Source organism: Leucopleurus acutus (genome assembly GCF_964270905.1).
Source record: "Leucopleurus acutus genome assembly, chromosome: 14".
Taxonomy (NCBI): Eukaryota; Metazoa; Chordata; class Mammalia; order Artiodactyla; family Delphinidae; genus Leucopleurus; species Leucopleurus acutus.
Window position 1 is genome coordinate 73651527 of NC_139156.1, and position 18497 is coordinate 73670023.

The 18497-nt window shown below is 39.2% G+C and overlaps 1 protein-coding gene across 1 annotated transcript in view; it reads right to left on the reverse strand.

The window, feature by feature from the left end:
- BICC1 (BicC family RNA binding protein 1) overlaps positions 1-18497 on the reverse strand; it is a 302450-nt gene that overhangs the window by 38541 nt on the left and 245412 nt on the right. The window contains exons 4-13 of the mRNA XM_082854713.1: positions 13050-13129; positions 11141-11299; positions 9815-9868; positions 9178-9372; positions 8699-8950; positions 6234-6365; positions 3446-3632; positions 1438-1599; positions 641-837; positions 370-502 (exon numbers count right to left, since the gene is read on the reverse strand). Of these exons, the coding sequence (XP_082710839.1) occupies positions 370-502; positions 641-837; positions 1438-1599; positions 3446-3632; positions 6234-6365; positions 8699-8950; positions 9178-9372; positions 9815-9868; positions 11141-11299; positions 13050-13129 (1551 nt within the window). The remainder of the gene's footprint in view (positions 1-369; positions 503-640; positions 838-1437; positions 1600-3445; positions 3633-6233; positions 6366-8698; positions 8951-9177; positions 9373-9814; positions 9869-11140; positions 11300-13049; positions 13130-18497) is intronic.

Genomic DNA, 18497 nt, shown 5'->3' on the forward strand with positions numbered 1-18497 from the left:
GATGAAATTTGAAGACCCTCATGTTTCTTTAAAGATTGTTAAGGATGAAGGTATTATTAAAAGAAATACTCTACTTGGGAAAAAATTACACACACACACACACACTTAGTAAGTTAATGCTTTCCTGCTGCACAATTACATTCACTTTAATTTAGGAAGGGCCAATGTAATGGGAAAGTGGTTCTTTCTATGGCAAAGTGTTCTTTCACCATGTTCTTTGGAATTTCATTCAAGATACTGTCTCTCTGCAGTCTTGAGGCAGGGTGAATCATGACTAGTTAGAAAAACCCACTCCAGATCGCTGCACAGACTTTCTACAATCCCCTTTATCCAAGCAACAGAGCGGCTCAAGTTCAGAAGGACAGATACCTTCTGCAGGGTTTGATTTGGGGGATGCCTGTTCAGATGCAGTTGTTTGTCTGGATGGATCACCATGATTCGCACTCAGCACTTTTTCTCCAAGCGATGAAGTGGATATTGCACCATATTTTATATTCGGAGACTGAAATAATAATAGAAAACAACACAGAGATATGGTCACAATTCTAAAATTCATCTCAGGTGAAAGTTTAAACGCGTTACCAGTGGCTCATCTCTTACAAACAGCATAGATCACATGATTCTTGCCGAAGGGCATTACCTGTGTGTGTCCATTTAATGAAGCAGAGATTTTTTTGCTTTCTGTCTGCATACTGTTGATATGGACATCAACAGGAGTCAAGCCAGGAGGGGGAGATGGAGCTGTGTGCCCGTAGGTGGGCACTCCAGACAACAAAATATTGGTTAATGTGGCTTGGGCAGTAGATGGAATCATAAGGTGTGGTATAGCAGAAAAACCTACAACAGCATTTCATGAAGACAGACATTAGACAGGAATAAACTCAGAATCAACAAGCATTATTTTATTCTTTTCAGTAACAACAAAAAAAGTCATTTTTGTTGCTGCAAACTGAGAAGTCAATTTTGATACCTCTCTGTTAACAGGTTTAACGCATTACTATAAAAACACAGAAGAAGTATTAAAATGGAACAACATTTTAGAGAGTATTTAGTCCAAGCTCTTCACTGTACAAATGAGGAAACTAGCTAGATTTAGCGTGTGCATATGACTACCAAGCAAACTTGTCAAACTAGAACGTGCATTTCCTAATTACCAGGTCAGTGACCCTCGTGCACTTTTGCCACTGCTCCCTGCACATCATGCCCTTTTTCCTGATCTGCTTGTCACGTTTGAAGATTACATATTACTTTTATGAAAATCTCACTGCTTTATTATGCTTCGTTTTAGCTGATTTACACTTTGGAGAATTTGCCTGGCTGCAGTATTCTTTGAACCACAGTTCTGCCCTACGGAAACGGAACCACTAGTAAATTTTACTGAAAAACGGATTAATACCTAAGAATACACACCTTTGATTGTACTTAAATAATACTGACCTGTGGCACTTGAAGTACTAGCAAGTGGAGGTGCCCACAATGTGGGGCTAGGGGTACCAGAACTCGGACTTTGCAAAGGACTGACTGAGCTATTAAGAGCATTCAAAAGTGAGTTCGGGGTTGTCGAAGTATTGAGAGATAAGGCAGTGGGTCCCAAAAGACCTGTAATGAATGAATGTAAAGTCAATACACATGAACTCAAGATTTAAAAATACAGATGGCATCAATACTGCCATTTGGAATGCACATCCATGTAGTCTGATATTTTCCAAATATAAGATATGAGTGACAGATTACCTTCTTTCAAATATTCACATGAAATATTGCACGATACAACTCCAACACAGGACCCCACTTGCCTACAAACAGAAATGGAAGACAGATATGCCCAGACCAGGACAGTAGTCAGGGGCCTGGAGCACCAATCAGTTGCTTCATAATCACGTCAACTAGCCAGGATGAACAAAACTGTGCTCACGTGGAGACCCATTTTGTATTTCTCTGCCTAATTCACTTGTCACCTGCGTCCAAACAAACTCTTTTTAAACCACTTGCAATTAGCAGTGACTAGGGGACGTTTTCCTGCAACAGAATATCTCCCTTCGGGTCCATTTGCAGAGGCTGGCCCACCCGGAACAGTTTTCATACCGTCTATGACTGTCCATACATGACGTCTTTGGGTCCATCTCAATGCGTATGAAGACTTTTCTCAGAAAAAAAGAATTGTTTTTCCGCTTTTTGCTTGTTTTAAGGATTTAATCTTTGATTTAGTAATGAAATTTCCCTTCGGGCATTTCAAATATGTTCTAAAGTGAAATGTGAGTTTGTATAAATAAGTTCCCAGGAATACTTAAAGCATTAAGTATTAGAGGCTAGAGATAGCCATGAAAACATCTTAAAATTAAATCACTATGATCTTTGCTCACTTTTTTTCTCTCTAGTGCAGGAAGAACTCAGTTCCTGCTAAGTTGCCTGATTGGCATTTCCTGACTCACATGCATTGCTGTGTTATTACAACTCTGTTCAGAATCTCCAGTGGAAGGGACAACTTTGGGAGATTAGGGGCCAAGGGGGAAAAATCTGTCTTTACTTGTAATGGTGTCTGGGCAGGGATACTTGGAATCTTAATCATATTATAACCATATTACATTTTTAAAAAGCAAGAATAGCTATTAAAAATTTGAAAGACTGCTGAGAGTATTTTTTTCTGTCTCAGCACTGAACTTGGTAGAATGATCTGCGAGGGTTATTGCATTAACTTTTTATATAATGGCTACTGAAAAATGTGCAAAAAGTAGTGAACCTAGAATAACTGTAACATAGCAATGAACTTCCTCCTACAAGATGGGAATCCGTAAATGAGGCAATACGTATCACACCATGCCTATTAAGTGGCTCACCCTGCTTTCTTAAAGAACTAAAGCACCAAGATGATGTTGTTCTTTCATCTTTCTCTTCTTCACCTTAGATATAAATGCAGGTTGGTTTGTTTCCCATGGTGGCCGCAGGCTAGATCTCCTTTGTGTTTGGGCAAGGCAGGCCTAACCACTAGGACTGAGGGTTCTGCTTCCTTTCTCCTCCCCCCTCCCCACCCCTCATGCAGGTCTGCAATTACTTTTTGAAGAGCAAACTGGATAATCTTTATCTCTAGGGACTACTGGCAATATTGCAAATGCAAGAGAGAACAAACACATAAATTATAGTCAGCCGGCTCACTTCACTCTCAATGGCATTCTTAATTTAGAAGAACAAACAGAGCCACCGAAAATACAACAGCCAGACCTTGATTACTTATGCCAAAATAAAAAGAATCTGGGAGACAGAAATCTATAGAGTCTAACAAAAAAATCAAAATGCATTGATTCGAGTTTTGTTGCTTTTCACCTGATCGTAGTGCCTGAAGAGGAAAAAACAGCCTTTAAAATGTAGCCCCAAACAGTAGAAAGAAAGGAACCTGGATAAGCCATCCCCCAGAGGCTGAGAAGGGCTATAATAATAAATTTTATACCTAGTCCAGTGAGTCCGAGGCCTGCGGAAGCTAAGATATCCAGGCTGGGACATGCCAGGCCGGCAGGGCATGATGCTGGGGATGGACTGGTTGCTATGGTAACCCCACTGCTTTCAAGTCCGAGGAGACATTTCCTTGCTTCATACATATTTAACGCATTTCGCTCAACACTTTTCACAATCACAGACTATGAAAACACATAATGAGAAAGAAAAAAGTGACATGCAAGTAGTCTACAATGAATTGGGGAGGGGGCTGAGAAATGAATATGGTAATAAGAATTCCACTCAGGGAATGGATGAATGATGCTTTAGAATCAACTGCAAATTCTAACCACGTATTTCCTAAGTTTACTCCTTTTGGTAAAACCATAAAATGTTAGTTACCATTTATTGGGTGTGTCCTGTGTCCCAGGCACTGTGATGGAAGCTGCACATATATTCTAATTCCTGCAAAACCTCATGGGGTGGAATTATTATTCATGTTCAGTGAGGACAAGGGCCTTACCCAAGGTCACAGCACAGCTGTGGAGGAGCAGCTAGAGGACTGGAACTTGGGTCCTTCTGTCTCTACAGCCCATTCTCATTTATATCCTCTTGACTCTACATTAAAGCTTTCCCCCCTTTATCTCATCTTTACAAAACAAATCAAACATGTCACCATACACAGACTGCATAATAATAGTCACTTACATCTGACATTTACAGTCTACTAGTTAACTAATGGACCTTGAGGTACCACTCTTCCTCACTGATGACATATTTGTGGCAAAGCTTATAGTAAAATAAATTTCCAAACAATAAATCTTCTTTTTTTCTTCAGTGGACTCATCTGGAAAATTGGAAATGTGAACCCAAGGGGGAAAGCCTCCAGTGGACAATAAAGAAAATGTGTGGCTGAGACAGCAGTTAAAGCAGTAGTCAGCCTCGGGGCCTGTGAGGCATAATTAAACAGCCCTGGATGCTGCAAGGCTTCAGAGCTCTCACTTAAAATCTCTTTTCCCCTGACCTCTGCTCACTTCTTGCTGAACTCCAGAAATCTTCCTGTGCCTGTCCATCTTTACATGCAAAGTCTCTTCTGACTGTATCTTTTCCTTCTGGTACGTACAGTGACTCTAGTCAACTCAAATTAGTAAAGTACAAAGCTTCCCAATACATAAAGTTAACGTTCTATTCTCTAACTTTAAGCTCAATATATCAAGTTCATTTAGAATCAATCCTATCTTCTCCATTAAAGTTTTCTTTTGAAGAACGCATGATTCTTTTTCTTACGTTGGACACTAAATACCACATTATTTACATACAGACAAAACTGTATATAGTACTACATGTTATACATATACCATATGCATATATGCATATATGATAAAATTCAGTTTAGAAATTTTAAAAATGGAAGGCACAACTGTTTGGTGTTTTACCTACTATAATTAAAAATATACATAAATGTTATCATTTAGTACATGTTATTATGCAACTTGCTTTTTTTTTTTTTAATTTTTGGCTGCGTCGGGTCTTTGCTGCTGTGCACGGGTTTTCTCTAGTTGCAGCAAGCAGGGGTTACTCTTTGTTGCAGTGTGCGGGCTTCTCACTGCGGTGGCTTCTCGTTGCGGAGCATGGGCTCTAGGCGTGCGGGCTTCAGTAGTTGTGCCTCGTGGGCTCTAGAGCGCAGGCTCAGTAGTTGTGGCGCACAGGCTTAGCTGCTCCACGGCATGTGGGATCTTCCCAGACCAGGGCTCAAACCTGTGTCCCCTGCATTGGCAGGCAGACTCTTAACCACTGCGCCACCAGGGAAGTCCACAACTTGCTTTTTTTATTCAACACCATTCTTGTCCTTTGGCTTCTGATACAAAGGTGTCTTCGGCATGTATAAGTAGAAGTGCATCACTGAGGGTAGGGTATCCGTGTTTTCAGTGTGAGCAGATGATCACAAGTTGCTTTTCAAAGTGGCTGTATCAACTTACATGCTTTAATGTAGGAACACTCCTCTTTCCTCAAACTCTCACTAGCACTTAATAATGCCAGAATTATCCCATTAAACTTTGCAGCATCTTAGAGGAGAAGTTCCAAGAAGGCTGAACTGGAGATACTTCATTATTTAAAGTATATATGACAGGGCTTCCCTGGTGGCGCAGTGGTTGAGAGTCCGCCTGCCGATGCAGGGGACATGGGTTCGTGCCCCAGTCCGGGAAGATCCCACATGCCGCGGAGCGGCTGGGCCCGTGAGCCGTGGCCGCTGAGCCTGCGCGTCCGGAGCCTGTGCTCCGCAATGGGAGAGGCCACGACAGTGAGAGGCCCGCGTACCGCAAAAAAAAAAACCCCAAAACAAACAATAAAGTATATATGACAGACAATGGCGCCTATTCTTTAAATCTCCAGGGCTAGCACAGTGGCTCACAATTAGTAAGTAAACTAAGTATTTTTTTAATTGCCTTGGATGTGTACACATACACATATGCACATAACACAACATTTATTTAGCCTTACCAACTCTCCGGCAAGTTTGCAAATTAATAAGAAAATGTTTTCTCTTTCCTTCCCATATATGTCATTAAAATGATGGTTACAAATGGACTCCAAAAACCAACATATATATTAAAAAAAAGATCAATAATGAATGCTGTTACAAATTTACATTTATATAAAATAACTAAATATAATATATAACGATGTATATTATATAGAATATTTAGTTCCATGTATATGCAAATACACATTTATATGAAAATAACACTATACAGAACGTGAGGTGATACATGGTTCTCTTTGGGCCCAGACTCTGAACCAACCTTGCTCGGCTGTTTTGGCTTTGGTTTAATACTGATGAAGACGTCGAGCTGCTCCATCAACTGAGCAATGAACTGTGGGTCAACTTCAATTTCTTCCTTCATATCAAACATTAGCACAAGAGGAAGACAACCCTAGGAAATGTCACAGCGGAAAGGGTGAGAGGTAAAAAAGTTACTCATTTAAACATCCAATAATTTCACGTGCCTACAGATAATACAATCTTTTATAGATTTAAAGAGTAAACCAAAGTATTAAGCTAAATTATACACCTTCACATAGCTTAGAAGGCTGGTGTGCAAATAATGTTGAGGGGTAGAAACTATTTTTTGGATGACAAAAACATGTGTCTTACGTTTATTTTTGGCCCTGAATTCTTTATCTACTCTCCACCTTGGAAAATTCCTCCACTCTGACTTCAGTTTTGTTAGTGACACCAGAAACTAGATTCTCAGCCACATCAAGGATACTAATCTTGTGCCCTGGCTCAAAAACTTACAGTGGAGGCTTTTTATTGTCTCCTGAATGAAATCTAAACATGTATCAGCCTTTAAAAATCTCCACATTTCAGCTCGGCTTTGCTGGTGCAATCACAGGTTTATGTGTACATGTCTGCCCCTTCCTCCAGGCTAGATCAGCCTCTTGACTATCTTTTAAACAGGTTCTGACATTGGTATCTTAACTCATCAAAAGGCTTCTTTGCCAACCCAATTCCTACTTCTCTTCTGACACAGCTCAAACCTTACCTCCTTCCTGGAGTAAAATGCTACTATCACCCCTTCTTTTCACTATCTCACTCTTTAGCATGGCAGAGTCTAGCACTTTTTTTCTCTGATGTTGTCTTCCTGGCCCCTAATCTACTTAGTATAGGAACCAGATCCCATACATTTTTACGATGTACAGATTGATGGATTTGTACATAATTATCAGAAGAAATTACCATCAAACGTACTAGAATTAAAATGAAATCACCAAGTTCCATTTCTCGTCTGGATAAGTGATGTTTATAAGCACACTGCTATAAAAAAAATGGTGATGGTATTTATTTATTTTATTTTATTTACTTATTTATTTTTTTGCGGTACGCAGGCCTCTCACTGTTGTGGCCTCTCCCGTTGCGGAGCGCAGGCTCCGGACGCGCAAGCTCAGCGGCCATGGCTCACGGGCCCAGCCGCTCCGCGGCACCATGGGATCTTCCCGGACCAGGGCACGAACCCGTGTCCCCTGCATCGACAGGCAGACTCTCAACCACTGCGCCATCAGGGAAGCCCGGTGATGGTATTTAAAATGTAAGTTAAAGCCATGTAATTTATCTCTCCCTCATGTCTTTCAGTATTGTTTAATAATATGTCTCACTGCACACCTGTATTTTTGGCAGGTGTGATCAAAGTATGAATATGAATTCATAACTGTGCTGATGGCGTGAAAAGTTTACTAACTCAAAATAATATCTAAAGAACTTGAAAAGCACAGAAAAGAAAATATGAAGAGTAATCATAATAATCTTTGAATACAAATATGCTCTCTAACTAGCCATATATTAAAAGTAGCCTAAGTAAGCCTGGCTTTTAAGAAAATTAATTCTTAAAATTATATATTATAATCCTTAATGATTATAACAAGTTCTCATCTGTCAGAGGAATGGAATCAACAATACAAATCTGGATCTCCTGAAAGTTTCTCAAGAACAGATTCTGCAAGTTAATAACAGCAAATGTCACACCTGAAGCTTATGGATTCAAATGTCACTAAAGGTCTAGCCTGAACAGGAGAATATAATGGTGTTTTTAATAAGAATACTTGGGAGTCCACAGTATTTCAGTCCATTTTGTTACTATACATCAATCTACACACTGGGTTTTTAAATGAATATAGGAAGGATAGAAATATTGAAAATTATAAACTGGAAGCAGTAGTAAGTTACATAACTGTTATTTTTCTTCAATGCATGACACTCAAATTCATGGCTTAAACAGCATTTTTAAAATTTTATCAGAGATTTATGAAATGCTCAAATGTCTCATGCTACCAAAATTTACATCTTTGAGGGTAAAATTTTCAATGTGTTAATTTTTAACTTTTCTGTTTAAACAGAAGACTTCTTTGGCAAACACAAACTAATACTACACATTAAATAAAAATAACCATCTTCAAACTAATATTACACATCAAATAAAAATAAGCACCTTCCACAAAATACAGCCAGTTATTTCAATGTAACCTCTTCTGTTACTTAGTGTAAGTTAAAAAAATACTAAAAGGAAATTACTCACCTATCTATTGAAATTAAGTCTGTGAGGCACTATGTACCTTATTCTTTTATTTCCTTTTACCAAGTAAGTTGCTTATTTGACCAGGATTTCAAAGTGCTTCCATAAATACCACACTGGTACAGTACGTGCAGCAACAAACACTGTACCCAAAGAGGTAAAAAAAAAAATCGTACCATTAACTTCAGTAAACCTACCATGAGATATTGCCTTGCAAGACAGACAGACTCAATGGTGCCCTGGAGGTAGACGGTGGACTTCTTTTGTGGATTACTGGGATCGGGAAAGTGGATCTGAGCACCCGTTCTCTGCATGATATGTTTGATGTTGCTTCCATTCCGACCCATCATAAAGAGATGATGCTGAGCTGCGATATCTAGTTGCGTGCTCACGGGGATAGCTGACGCCAAGCTCCCGGCGAGATGTTCCAATAGCATGGCAGTTCCTTCCTAGAAGAAAAGGGTGGGAGAGAAGTAGGCCTATACAGTAACTGTCCACGTTGAAGGGAAAGATTCTACTGCACTTCTGACAGCTATGGAAAAACTCAACACATTCTAAGAACCAGAATGTACTATGAGAAAAAATTCAGGAAAACAAATTACTTTTAAAATCCTTTAAAAATAAAACTTGCGTGATTTGTACACCTACAATGTTCGGCATTACCTAAACCACTTACCTTCACAGCACTTGTGTTATTCTGAGACCCTCGTACTATCACAGTAGCACCATACATTCGGGACCGCTGTTTAAATGACACTGAAATGTTGTACGTCTGTGATATGTGCTGAATAGAGGGGGAATTAGGATCGGGCACTGGTTGAAGAATTCCAGCAATCGGCAGCTCAAACATCAGCACCAAAGGAAGCAGCTCCTAAAACGAAATTACAGAACCCAGGGCAGATAGTTAAGTCATTGTACATTTAGAGATGTGTGTAGTTCATTCATTCTTTTCTGAAGATGGAATTTTAAAACATAATGCTTTTATTACAGCCACAAGCTTGGGTAGACTATATAAAGGTTTTTAAATGAAAGGAGCCTTTTGTGAAACCTGAGAGTTTGTAACTTAAGCTGCCTGTGGCATTTTTCCTCAGGCGTCTTTTTGATCATTTCAAAATCATCAGAGAAATCAAGCCAGATAAAATCCAGAACGTCTCTAAGAAACACCTCTGATACATTAATACAATTTCTGTCACTATTTCCTACATGTTGAACATATGATTTGGTTATAAATTGATAAATTATGGTATTTTTATTGCCTTATAATGCAGACATCGCTGACATTGATTTACAGTACTAAAGGTAATAACAGTTACCCGAATTCTAACTCGGGCCGATTCTACTCCTGCCGGTTGTCCTGCTATAGATACCTGCAAAAAAAGAAAACACAGAGTTAGATTTATTGTACTTGAACCCACATCTGCTTTCCCAGTTATCTATACCCTCACTACTCAAAGTGTCGTCCAGGATAAAACAGCATCGCCTATCTGGGAGTTTGTTAAAGATGAGGGATTTCAGGCACCAACCCAGAGCTACTTAATCAGAATCTGGATTTTAACAAGCTCTGGTGATGTGTGTCAACTGAACAACGTCACCTCCTGGACTTAGCTAAAACCTCCCAGCCCCCAGGAGCCCATCCTGCCTTCTTCACAATTTCTCGTGTTCACTGCATTTTCTCCCTTTTTACAACAACTCTCTGAATACAAGATGTGCAATGATAGTGCCACACTAAGTTCTCAAAATAATGAACTCCTTCATGCTAGTTGGCAAAAAAAACTGCTGCTCCAACAGCCCTCTCCTGGGATCTCCTAGGCTTTCCTACGATCCATCAACTAAAGAATTACTCTTGGCGTTAGGGCAAGGGGGTGGGGCTCCAGGACAGTGCTCTCTCATGGGCCGTGCCCATGCCGTATCAGCCATCAAATATTTTGATTACTGCTTTTGCTTTTTACCATGGCTTCCTATCTAGTTCTTTATGTATGTGTCCCACTGTCACCATTAGTCCCCACAGAGAAAAAACTATATCGTATTCATCTTTGTGGCCAACACAGTTTCTATATTGTGATTAGAGGAGAGAAAACTTCCAAATGACACAAAGAACACCATCTGTTCTTCAAGTACTGACAGCGTTTTCATGTAGACAGGTGAGTTCCATTTGTTTCCAAACACAAGAACGAGAAAAAAATGTGTATAAAACAGAGCCATAATTCAGTCACTGTGAGGAAGTCAGACACTCATGCATTGCCTCTCAGAAGGTGCTCCAGTGTAGCCTGGAGGACCACCTGTGCGATGCTGCAGACAGAATCCCAGCTATCAGTAGGTGCCTGGACTAGGCAAGCTTTCAGGTCCTTTCCTAACTCACATGCCTTCCGAGCCTTTCATAGGGACTTCGTTTTATGTTGCCATGATATCCTTCCCTGTCTTCTACAAACCATTTAGAGATCAAGCATTTATGGCCCATCTACAACTCATCTCTTTAAAAAGGAAGAGCACCTTCAGTCTCCTTGGAGAGGGACATACAATCCACACTAAATGCCATCTTCATGATTACTCTTTTGCTCTCATCTCCCAAAAAAGTTATGCATACAGAAAATTCAAGCTTTAATTTGTCCCATAAAAGTTCATGTGAAAAGACAAAGCACCTGGTTGCTTTTTTCTGCTTGATTATTCCTGTTGGAATCTGGAAAGTGGATGTGGCATCCTGTTTCTTCCATCACCTTCTTAATATTGTTGCCACCTTTGCCGATTACATGAGAATGTTCTGTATGTGAAACATCCATCTTCAAGGTGACCCGATTGCTCTACGTGGAAATAATGTATTATTTCTTGATGCATGAAAACGGAAGGAACAACTCCTAAAAACCACTTTTCCCCCAAAGGAATAGGACTAACTAAAAGTGACCCAGTGGAAAATCTTACATTTCTTAATAAGATCATCTTAATCTATAAATTTTTCAATTTCTATCTATTTCTCCTTGGCTAATAAAAAAGAAATTTCCATTTAAAGACAGATTTGTCAGAAAAAATAGAAAGATATACTTTTTACCAAGATAATTTTTCGGACAGTAGTATTTAAGTAAAATTAGGTATAATTATAAAAAAATTACTCATTTTTCCTTTAATAGATATTATTCATGAAACAGAATTCAAATAACTAAAAACAGATGAAAACAATTACAAGAGTGAATACATGTATGTTAGTAGAAACGTTGAACAATGATAGAAAACTAGAAATAACAATAAAATTCAAAATGGAATAAAAAAGTATTTACAAACATTTCACAACTTCTCTATCACTGTATGTCAAATTTTACAAAGTAGATAAATTATTCTTGCCAGTAGGAGTAAGAGTGAGGAAGATACCACGAAGTATGCATCTCTAGCAGTAAAAAGGCTTAAGAAAACCAATACAGAGTGTAAGATTTGTTAGTTACATTAAAGCAAAATGTAAAATTCTAAAACATAATGAATAATTACAGTCAGACTGGAATCCATGTATTTAATTTGGGAAAATGCAGTGTTATAAAATTATAAAGACTGAGATGAAATGTTTTCTCATTTATAAAATTGATATTGAAATTCTTCAGTCCTTACAAAGTAAAATTAAAAAGTTAAATACGACAAGATGTTAAAAATATCAATAGGTTTACATTTTCTGAATTCTTAAATTTTAGACTTATATCCATTAAATACTTTGGATTTTAAACTTAGTTCTTCTTTTAGTTTATCCTCTAAAAAGAGAAAAAAAGATATCCTTTTTTGGATGTCCTAAAATATTTAATAATTATAAGGTGACTATTTCTTAAAAATTAAACAAACAACAAAAAAAAGGAACAGGAAAGGAAATAAAGAGGAAGAGATCAGAAACCATTTCAGTGAAATACCAGGTGGCAAAACATAGTGGTTAAGAGCCAGACAGCCTGGATTTGAATCCCACCTCCCCACTTTTCAGCTATTGGATCCTGTGCAAATTCCCTAACATCTCTGTGCTGATAGTTATAAGGATTAAACCAATTAATATTTGTAAAGGGTGTAGCTAAGTGCCTGGCATACAGTAAGTGATTTTGACGTGTTTATTAAAATAAATTCTCACAAACGAGTATACATTTTTACATATTTTAATTTCTCTATTGTCTCTCTCTACATATACTTGTAGAGAGACAGAATGTACAAGACAAATTGTGAAATTTCATGCCATCACACACACAGAGCTATACAGAAGATTATTCTGGTTTTCTACCGATATCATAAAGGTAAATATGCTACTTCTTGCAATCTTTATTACTTGTCCTATACTAATCCGGGTCAATATTTTTTAATATATATCTATATGGGGGGGGAGAGAGAATATTATTCAATCACCCAGCATGAGAGAACCTATTCAAATTTTAAACAGAACTTTAATCCACTGTAGAATCACACGTGCTTATTTCAAAACCCACCATTACTTTCTCCTGGTTTTTCTTCTCCAAATGGTTCTTTCACAACAGCATGAAGTAGCCCTTGCAGAGACAAGGTTCTGACATCTGAGTGTCCTTAACATTCACTTACTTTTGTGTCTAAGACAGACATGATCATTTCCTTGGCTTCCTTAACATCTTCTTTCTTTCCAGAAACCTTAATATGAGGATCTGTAAGAAATCAAAAACGAAGGACTCATATGAAACTCCCAGGCTCTGTCTTAAAACTGCTGTTACACTATAAGAAAAGAGATTACATAATAAATTTAATATTTGATTCATTCTAGGTGTGTTGTCACTGTAATAAAAACAGGAATATGGAAAATACCCAAACCGTGCATTTATTGATGCTTTTTTTCCTTCTGAACACTGGCTGACCTATTTAAATTTAATTGCAAAATATCATATAATTATTATTATTATTTTTTTTTTTTGCAGTACGCGGGCCTCTCACCGTTGTGGCCTCTCCCACTGCGGGGCACAGGCTCCGGACGCACAGGCTCAGCGGCCATGGCTCACGGGCCCAGCCGCTCCGCAGCATATGGGATCTTCCCGGACCGGGGCATGAACCCGTGTCCCCTGCATCGGCAGGCAGACTCTCAACCACTGCGCCACCAGGGAAGCCCCATATAATTATTTTTAAACGAGTAAAGAATCTATAAATTCAGTTTATTAATTCATCTCTTGCTACATTCCAGGTCCTGTTCTAAGGCTTGAAATGCATGGACTCATTTACTCTACACCACAGTTTTGTGAGGTTTTTTACAGAGGAAACTAAGGCACAGAGCAGTTTAGTAACTTGCCCCTAACTTGCCCCAGAAAACCATTCAGGGCTTGTTTACTGTAATCCAATGTCTTCCAACTCTGGATTCATACTTTAAACCATGTGATAATTTAGAAGATATTCTTACCAATCGAGGTTAATAGAAAAAAAACCCTTAATCTTCATTCAGGAATATTGAATATTTATTCAGAATTAGTACTACCTGACTAAATGTCTGCTATGTCTATTGCTTATTAGTGCCAGGGAATGTTGCACAGGAAAGCGTTCATTCATTCAGCAAATATTTTCTGAACCTCTACTATGTACCAGGCACTATTCCAGGGGCTGGGGGATATGTTAGTGACAAAAAAAGACCCTTGTCTGCATGAAGCTTACAGTCTTGTGCAGGGAGGCAAAAATCAATCAAATAAATAAATGACCTAGTATATTAGAGGGTAAATATTATGACAAAAAGGAAAAGGAGAACAAGACGAAGGATCGAGAAGACCAGCTGTGGACGGGGCAGGGGCATCAGGCCACACTGAGAAAGGAAGGCTTAAAGGGCGGGAGGCAGCTGGCCAAGCTCTGATCTTCCAGGAGTAGGAAACATCAGAGCCAACGCCTGCGTGGGGACGTGCCTCTTGGGTTCTCTCTTGAATCAGGTTTTCAAGTCCCCCCAACTATCTGAGTGTTTTATTACCCCACAGGTCAGCCTGACAGAGACCAAGACCATCCTGGGGGGTAAGCTGAACGTTCTATGCGATTAGCTTTAGTGAGAAAGCTGAGTAACAGAGAATGCATCATCATCTCCACCACCATCGTTAGTAACGCCAAGCTTACTGACTGCTTACAACGTACTGCCTTCTCTGCTGAGTACACTTCATAGACTCAAGTCAACGACAGAGTCAGCCAGTGTTTGCTGAGCAACTTTCACAATTAGCAAGCAGTTCTGCCTGAGTCCTTCTAAACCAGGACAAACTAGGATAAGAAAGTAAACTCACCTGGTGTAGATTTTATCGAACTACACGTGCATCCTCATATTGTGATTTAACCTACCCATCTCTACCTCACAGTCCTCAAGGCCGTGACCCATAAGGTGTGATTGGAAGATAGAGGGAGGGAGAGAGACAGAGAAAGGGATGAAGGATGGGAAGAGGGAGGAAACCATTTTCTAAAGCTCCCCGTTCTTAGGACAGGATGGGGCAATCCTCGTCAACAAGAGTGCACGTGGAGCCTCAGAGTTCGGGAACGTCTGGCCTCCTGGGGAGGCCTCCCAGCAGCAGGGCCTAATCGGAGACGGTGCCCTCACCTCCGGCCCCCGGCCTCTCCCCAGACTGTGTCTCCTGGTGGCTGCTCCTGGCTCAGGCACTTTTCCTTAGTCTGTTCTTTAATCCCTCTTCTGACAGTTGCCCTGTCAAAGGGATGTTGTGAAGATCAAAGACCTTAATGCTGGTTAAAACTTTCTAAAGTGTTTAAGCATCAGGTATTACGAGGCGAGGGGCTAAGTAAACGTAGGGCAAAATGGCTGTCCAACCACCACAAGCTGGGAGAGCCTCCGCGCTATTGCTGCATGATGTGGCGTCCGCTCGCTCCTTCAGGCGTCCTAACAGGGACCGCCTTTTCTGTGCAAGACTCTCGCCAACCTTAGCATACTTAAGTAACCAAACATTCTCTTTAATAATTCTTATTATATCCATTATGGCTCCTAGAGGCAATATTTACATAAAGAGCTGTCTACATTCAAAATTTTGGTCTCAACTCTCTTGAACTTTGGTTTGAATTACTGTAGGCTCTGACATTAATGTCTACCAGAAATGCTCACTGCTGCAGTGGGAGATTAGAGCTTGGTGCTGCTGTAGTCCAGACTCACATGTCTGCTCATCAGACTCACTTGGAGCACTTACTAAAATATAGGTTCCTGGGTCTCCAGGACCTGGCAATCAGCATTTTGTTGTTTTCCCAAGTGATTCCTAAATCAAGAATAGGACACAGCAGATCAAGCCACATAAAACGTGTAACTGTAATCTCTTACGTATCAGCCAAGTATATATATAACATAAAATGCTTCTATAGGAAAAAAATGTATTTTCTCACAAAATAAATTAACACTATGTACTGAGTGGTATGATAATCTGAAAACCTATTACTTTACAGGCTGGATAATCACATTAAAATTCCTATGCATCTGTAGAGAGGCAGGAAACCTCAGATCCAATTTAAGAAGGAATTTGATTTTCCACCATCTCTGCGTCAAAGGAACAATAAACAAAATAAAAAGCAAAAGACTCAATTAAAATAGATGTATACACTTTATTTCAAGGTGAAACAGCACCATCTAGTGGCCAAAAATATAAACTATCGATGGACACGAGAGAGAGACAGTAGTCACCAACAGCATCAAACTGTCTCCAGGACCCAAATCAGCACTCTTTTGGAAACTGGTGCTTTAAATAATCAACTCTCGTAAGTACAGAACAAAACATGACAAAATTCCAGTTTAGATTGCTGAAGTAGCCTGTAGTATTGTAGTTTTCATTCCCTCTTTGCCCTTGCTTAAAAGGTATCTACAGGATGTGAGTGGGCTCTTCTTCCAGGTTGAATTTAATGCGCTCATCTCAAATCCTGAAACACTGTTCTCTGCTTTCAATAAGTGCTACAGTTTACCCTTCAAGCTTGTCCATGTAGCACCACAAGGGACTAAGGTTTCATTCAGACCCATTCTGGAAATACTTGATGGAGAGATGAAAAATCAAAGTATGAACTATATTAATAAACATAAAAACAAGGAAAAGAACTGTTAGAAGATGGTGGAGAAACAGGAAATAAGTATGCAGTCTCCTCCTCCCCAAAACTAATTGCTTTGAAGGACAACTCTGATTTGGGCATGAAAGTTTTAAGACATTGCTCTAAAAATAATATTGACCGCTGTTGAATCAACCCTCAAGCTCTCTGAACACAGGAATTGTCTTAACTGGTTTTGTAACTTCCACAGTTCAAAATAAGTAGTAGATACTCAGTAAACTGTTGTGGACTAGATTGATGGCGCCCCTATTTTTGGAGATGGCAAAATACAGAGGGAGGAGATCCAAATCTGTGGAAAGAGCTAAACCTCACAACCAAGGTGACCGTATGTCCTGCACTTCCCAAAATATTCCCAATAGTTTTAATTTCAAATATTCTGATTTCAGTACCTCTATAAAAATACAGAGAACTGTCAGATATTCATCCAGATTTTGGGTTTTTAGATTCCTGTCCCATCAACCTGCTCTCATCTCTCTGGTGTCATCCTATGAAGACCAGACAGTGATCCAACCTTCAATAAGTAATATGAAGCTGTACGGACATGGGTATGATATGGGTATTTTATATGTGTACCCTGCAAAAGAGCTAAACCTTTGGGCGAAAAGAGGTTTTTTTATGACTCCATGTGGAAATTCATAAGGACTTGGTAAGGCAACAAATGTTTTCATAAGAACATGCTAAAAACCGTATTGTCAGAAAGATAAATATTTCAAAGAGTTGGGATGTTTATACGAGCTTAAATTATGGTTTTAAAAGATTATCTCTTCAAACTCTGGTCTGGTTTTCTATCCTTGGAAACATTCCCATTCCTGGAAGCATTAGTGAATATTTTATTGTCTTTGCCTTCTCTCCTCAAGATTAAATATCCTTTCCGTTTCATTCCTATCCCACAGCAAAAATCTATAGAGAATACTCATGTTAGGCATTTCATTGTATTTATTATGCTACAGAAAGTAAGATACTACTGACGCATGATGAATTTAAGCCATCAATGTTTCACCAATGATCTATTTGTAACTACTTTCCTGCCTCAGAAAAATTCAAAGCAATGCTTTCATTCTCAGCATGTTCTCTTGGAGAGAGAAAATAATAGAAAATCCCTTGTTTGACTAAACTCACTCCTCCCACCCTCAACACCCCAAAACAAAAGACATCATATCATATTAAAATTGGTTTTTTTGTTTATGGGGAAAAGTTCCGTATCATGGCCTAAAATCAGGATGGCTTTTGGTACATTTATGCATATAAACAAAAGTGTCAAACTGGCCTTAAATCCATTAAGAAGAGACCACTGGACAGAATTCACTTTCTCCTGGCTTGGAACTCTTTTCACTTTTATTTCATGTTCTTCCTAAAGAGTCTTAGCCTTTAAACCTGTCTAACCAAGGACAGGCTGGGGCCAGGTCTGTCAACACTGTTAGGAGTGGTCAGTGTTGACAGGCAGAGAATTTCAACTTCCTCCGAAATTCCCTCCAACCACTGGGACTATATCCTCCGCTGGCAAGTAGTATGGCCAAATGTTTTATGTAAGGAAGACTCTGGCTTTAGAGTAGGAATTCTGTCGAACAGCCAATATACATCGTCTCAAAAATCCCCACACATCTCAAGGGCACTGGCTGACTTGGATCACATAGGGAGATGCTAGGAAAAGAGAGCAGATACCACAGAGAAGGGATTAAGTTTCAGTATCTTCTACCTAGGCTACAGATTACCTTCATGTTGTGGGGAGAATACGTGGATTCTACTGCCATGATACTAAGTTCTGAATTCCGATTCAGCATAAACAAGCTTTGTTACCTTGGAAAGATCACTGAATCTCTGGAGTACACCTTCTTCCAAAAAAAAAAAAAAAAAAATGAGGGAGTTTGATCGGATCATTTTTACACTGTCTTATAAATCTGTATTTCTTTGGTGTAAAGCAGTACTATCGGGTTCTTAACTAAAACTAACCTCATAAACAGGTGTATTTTCCCT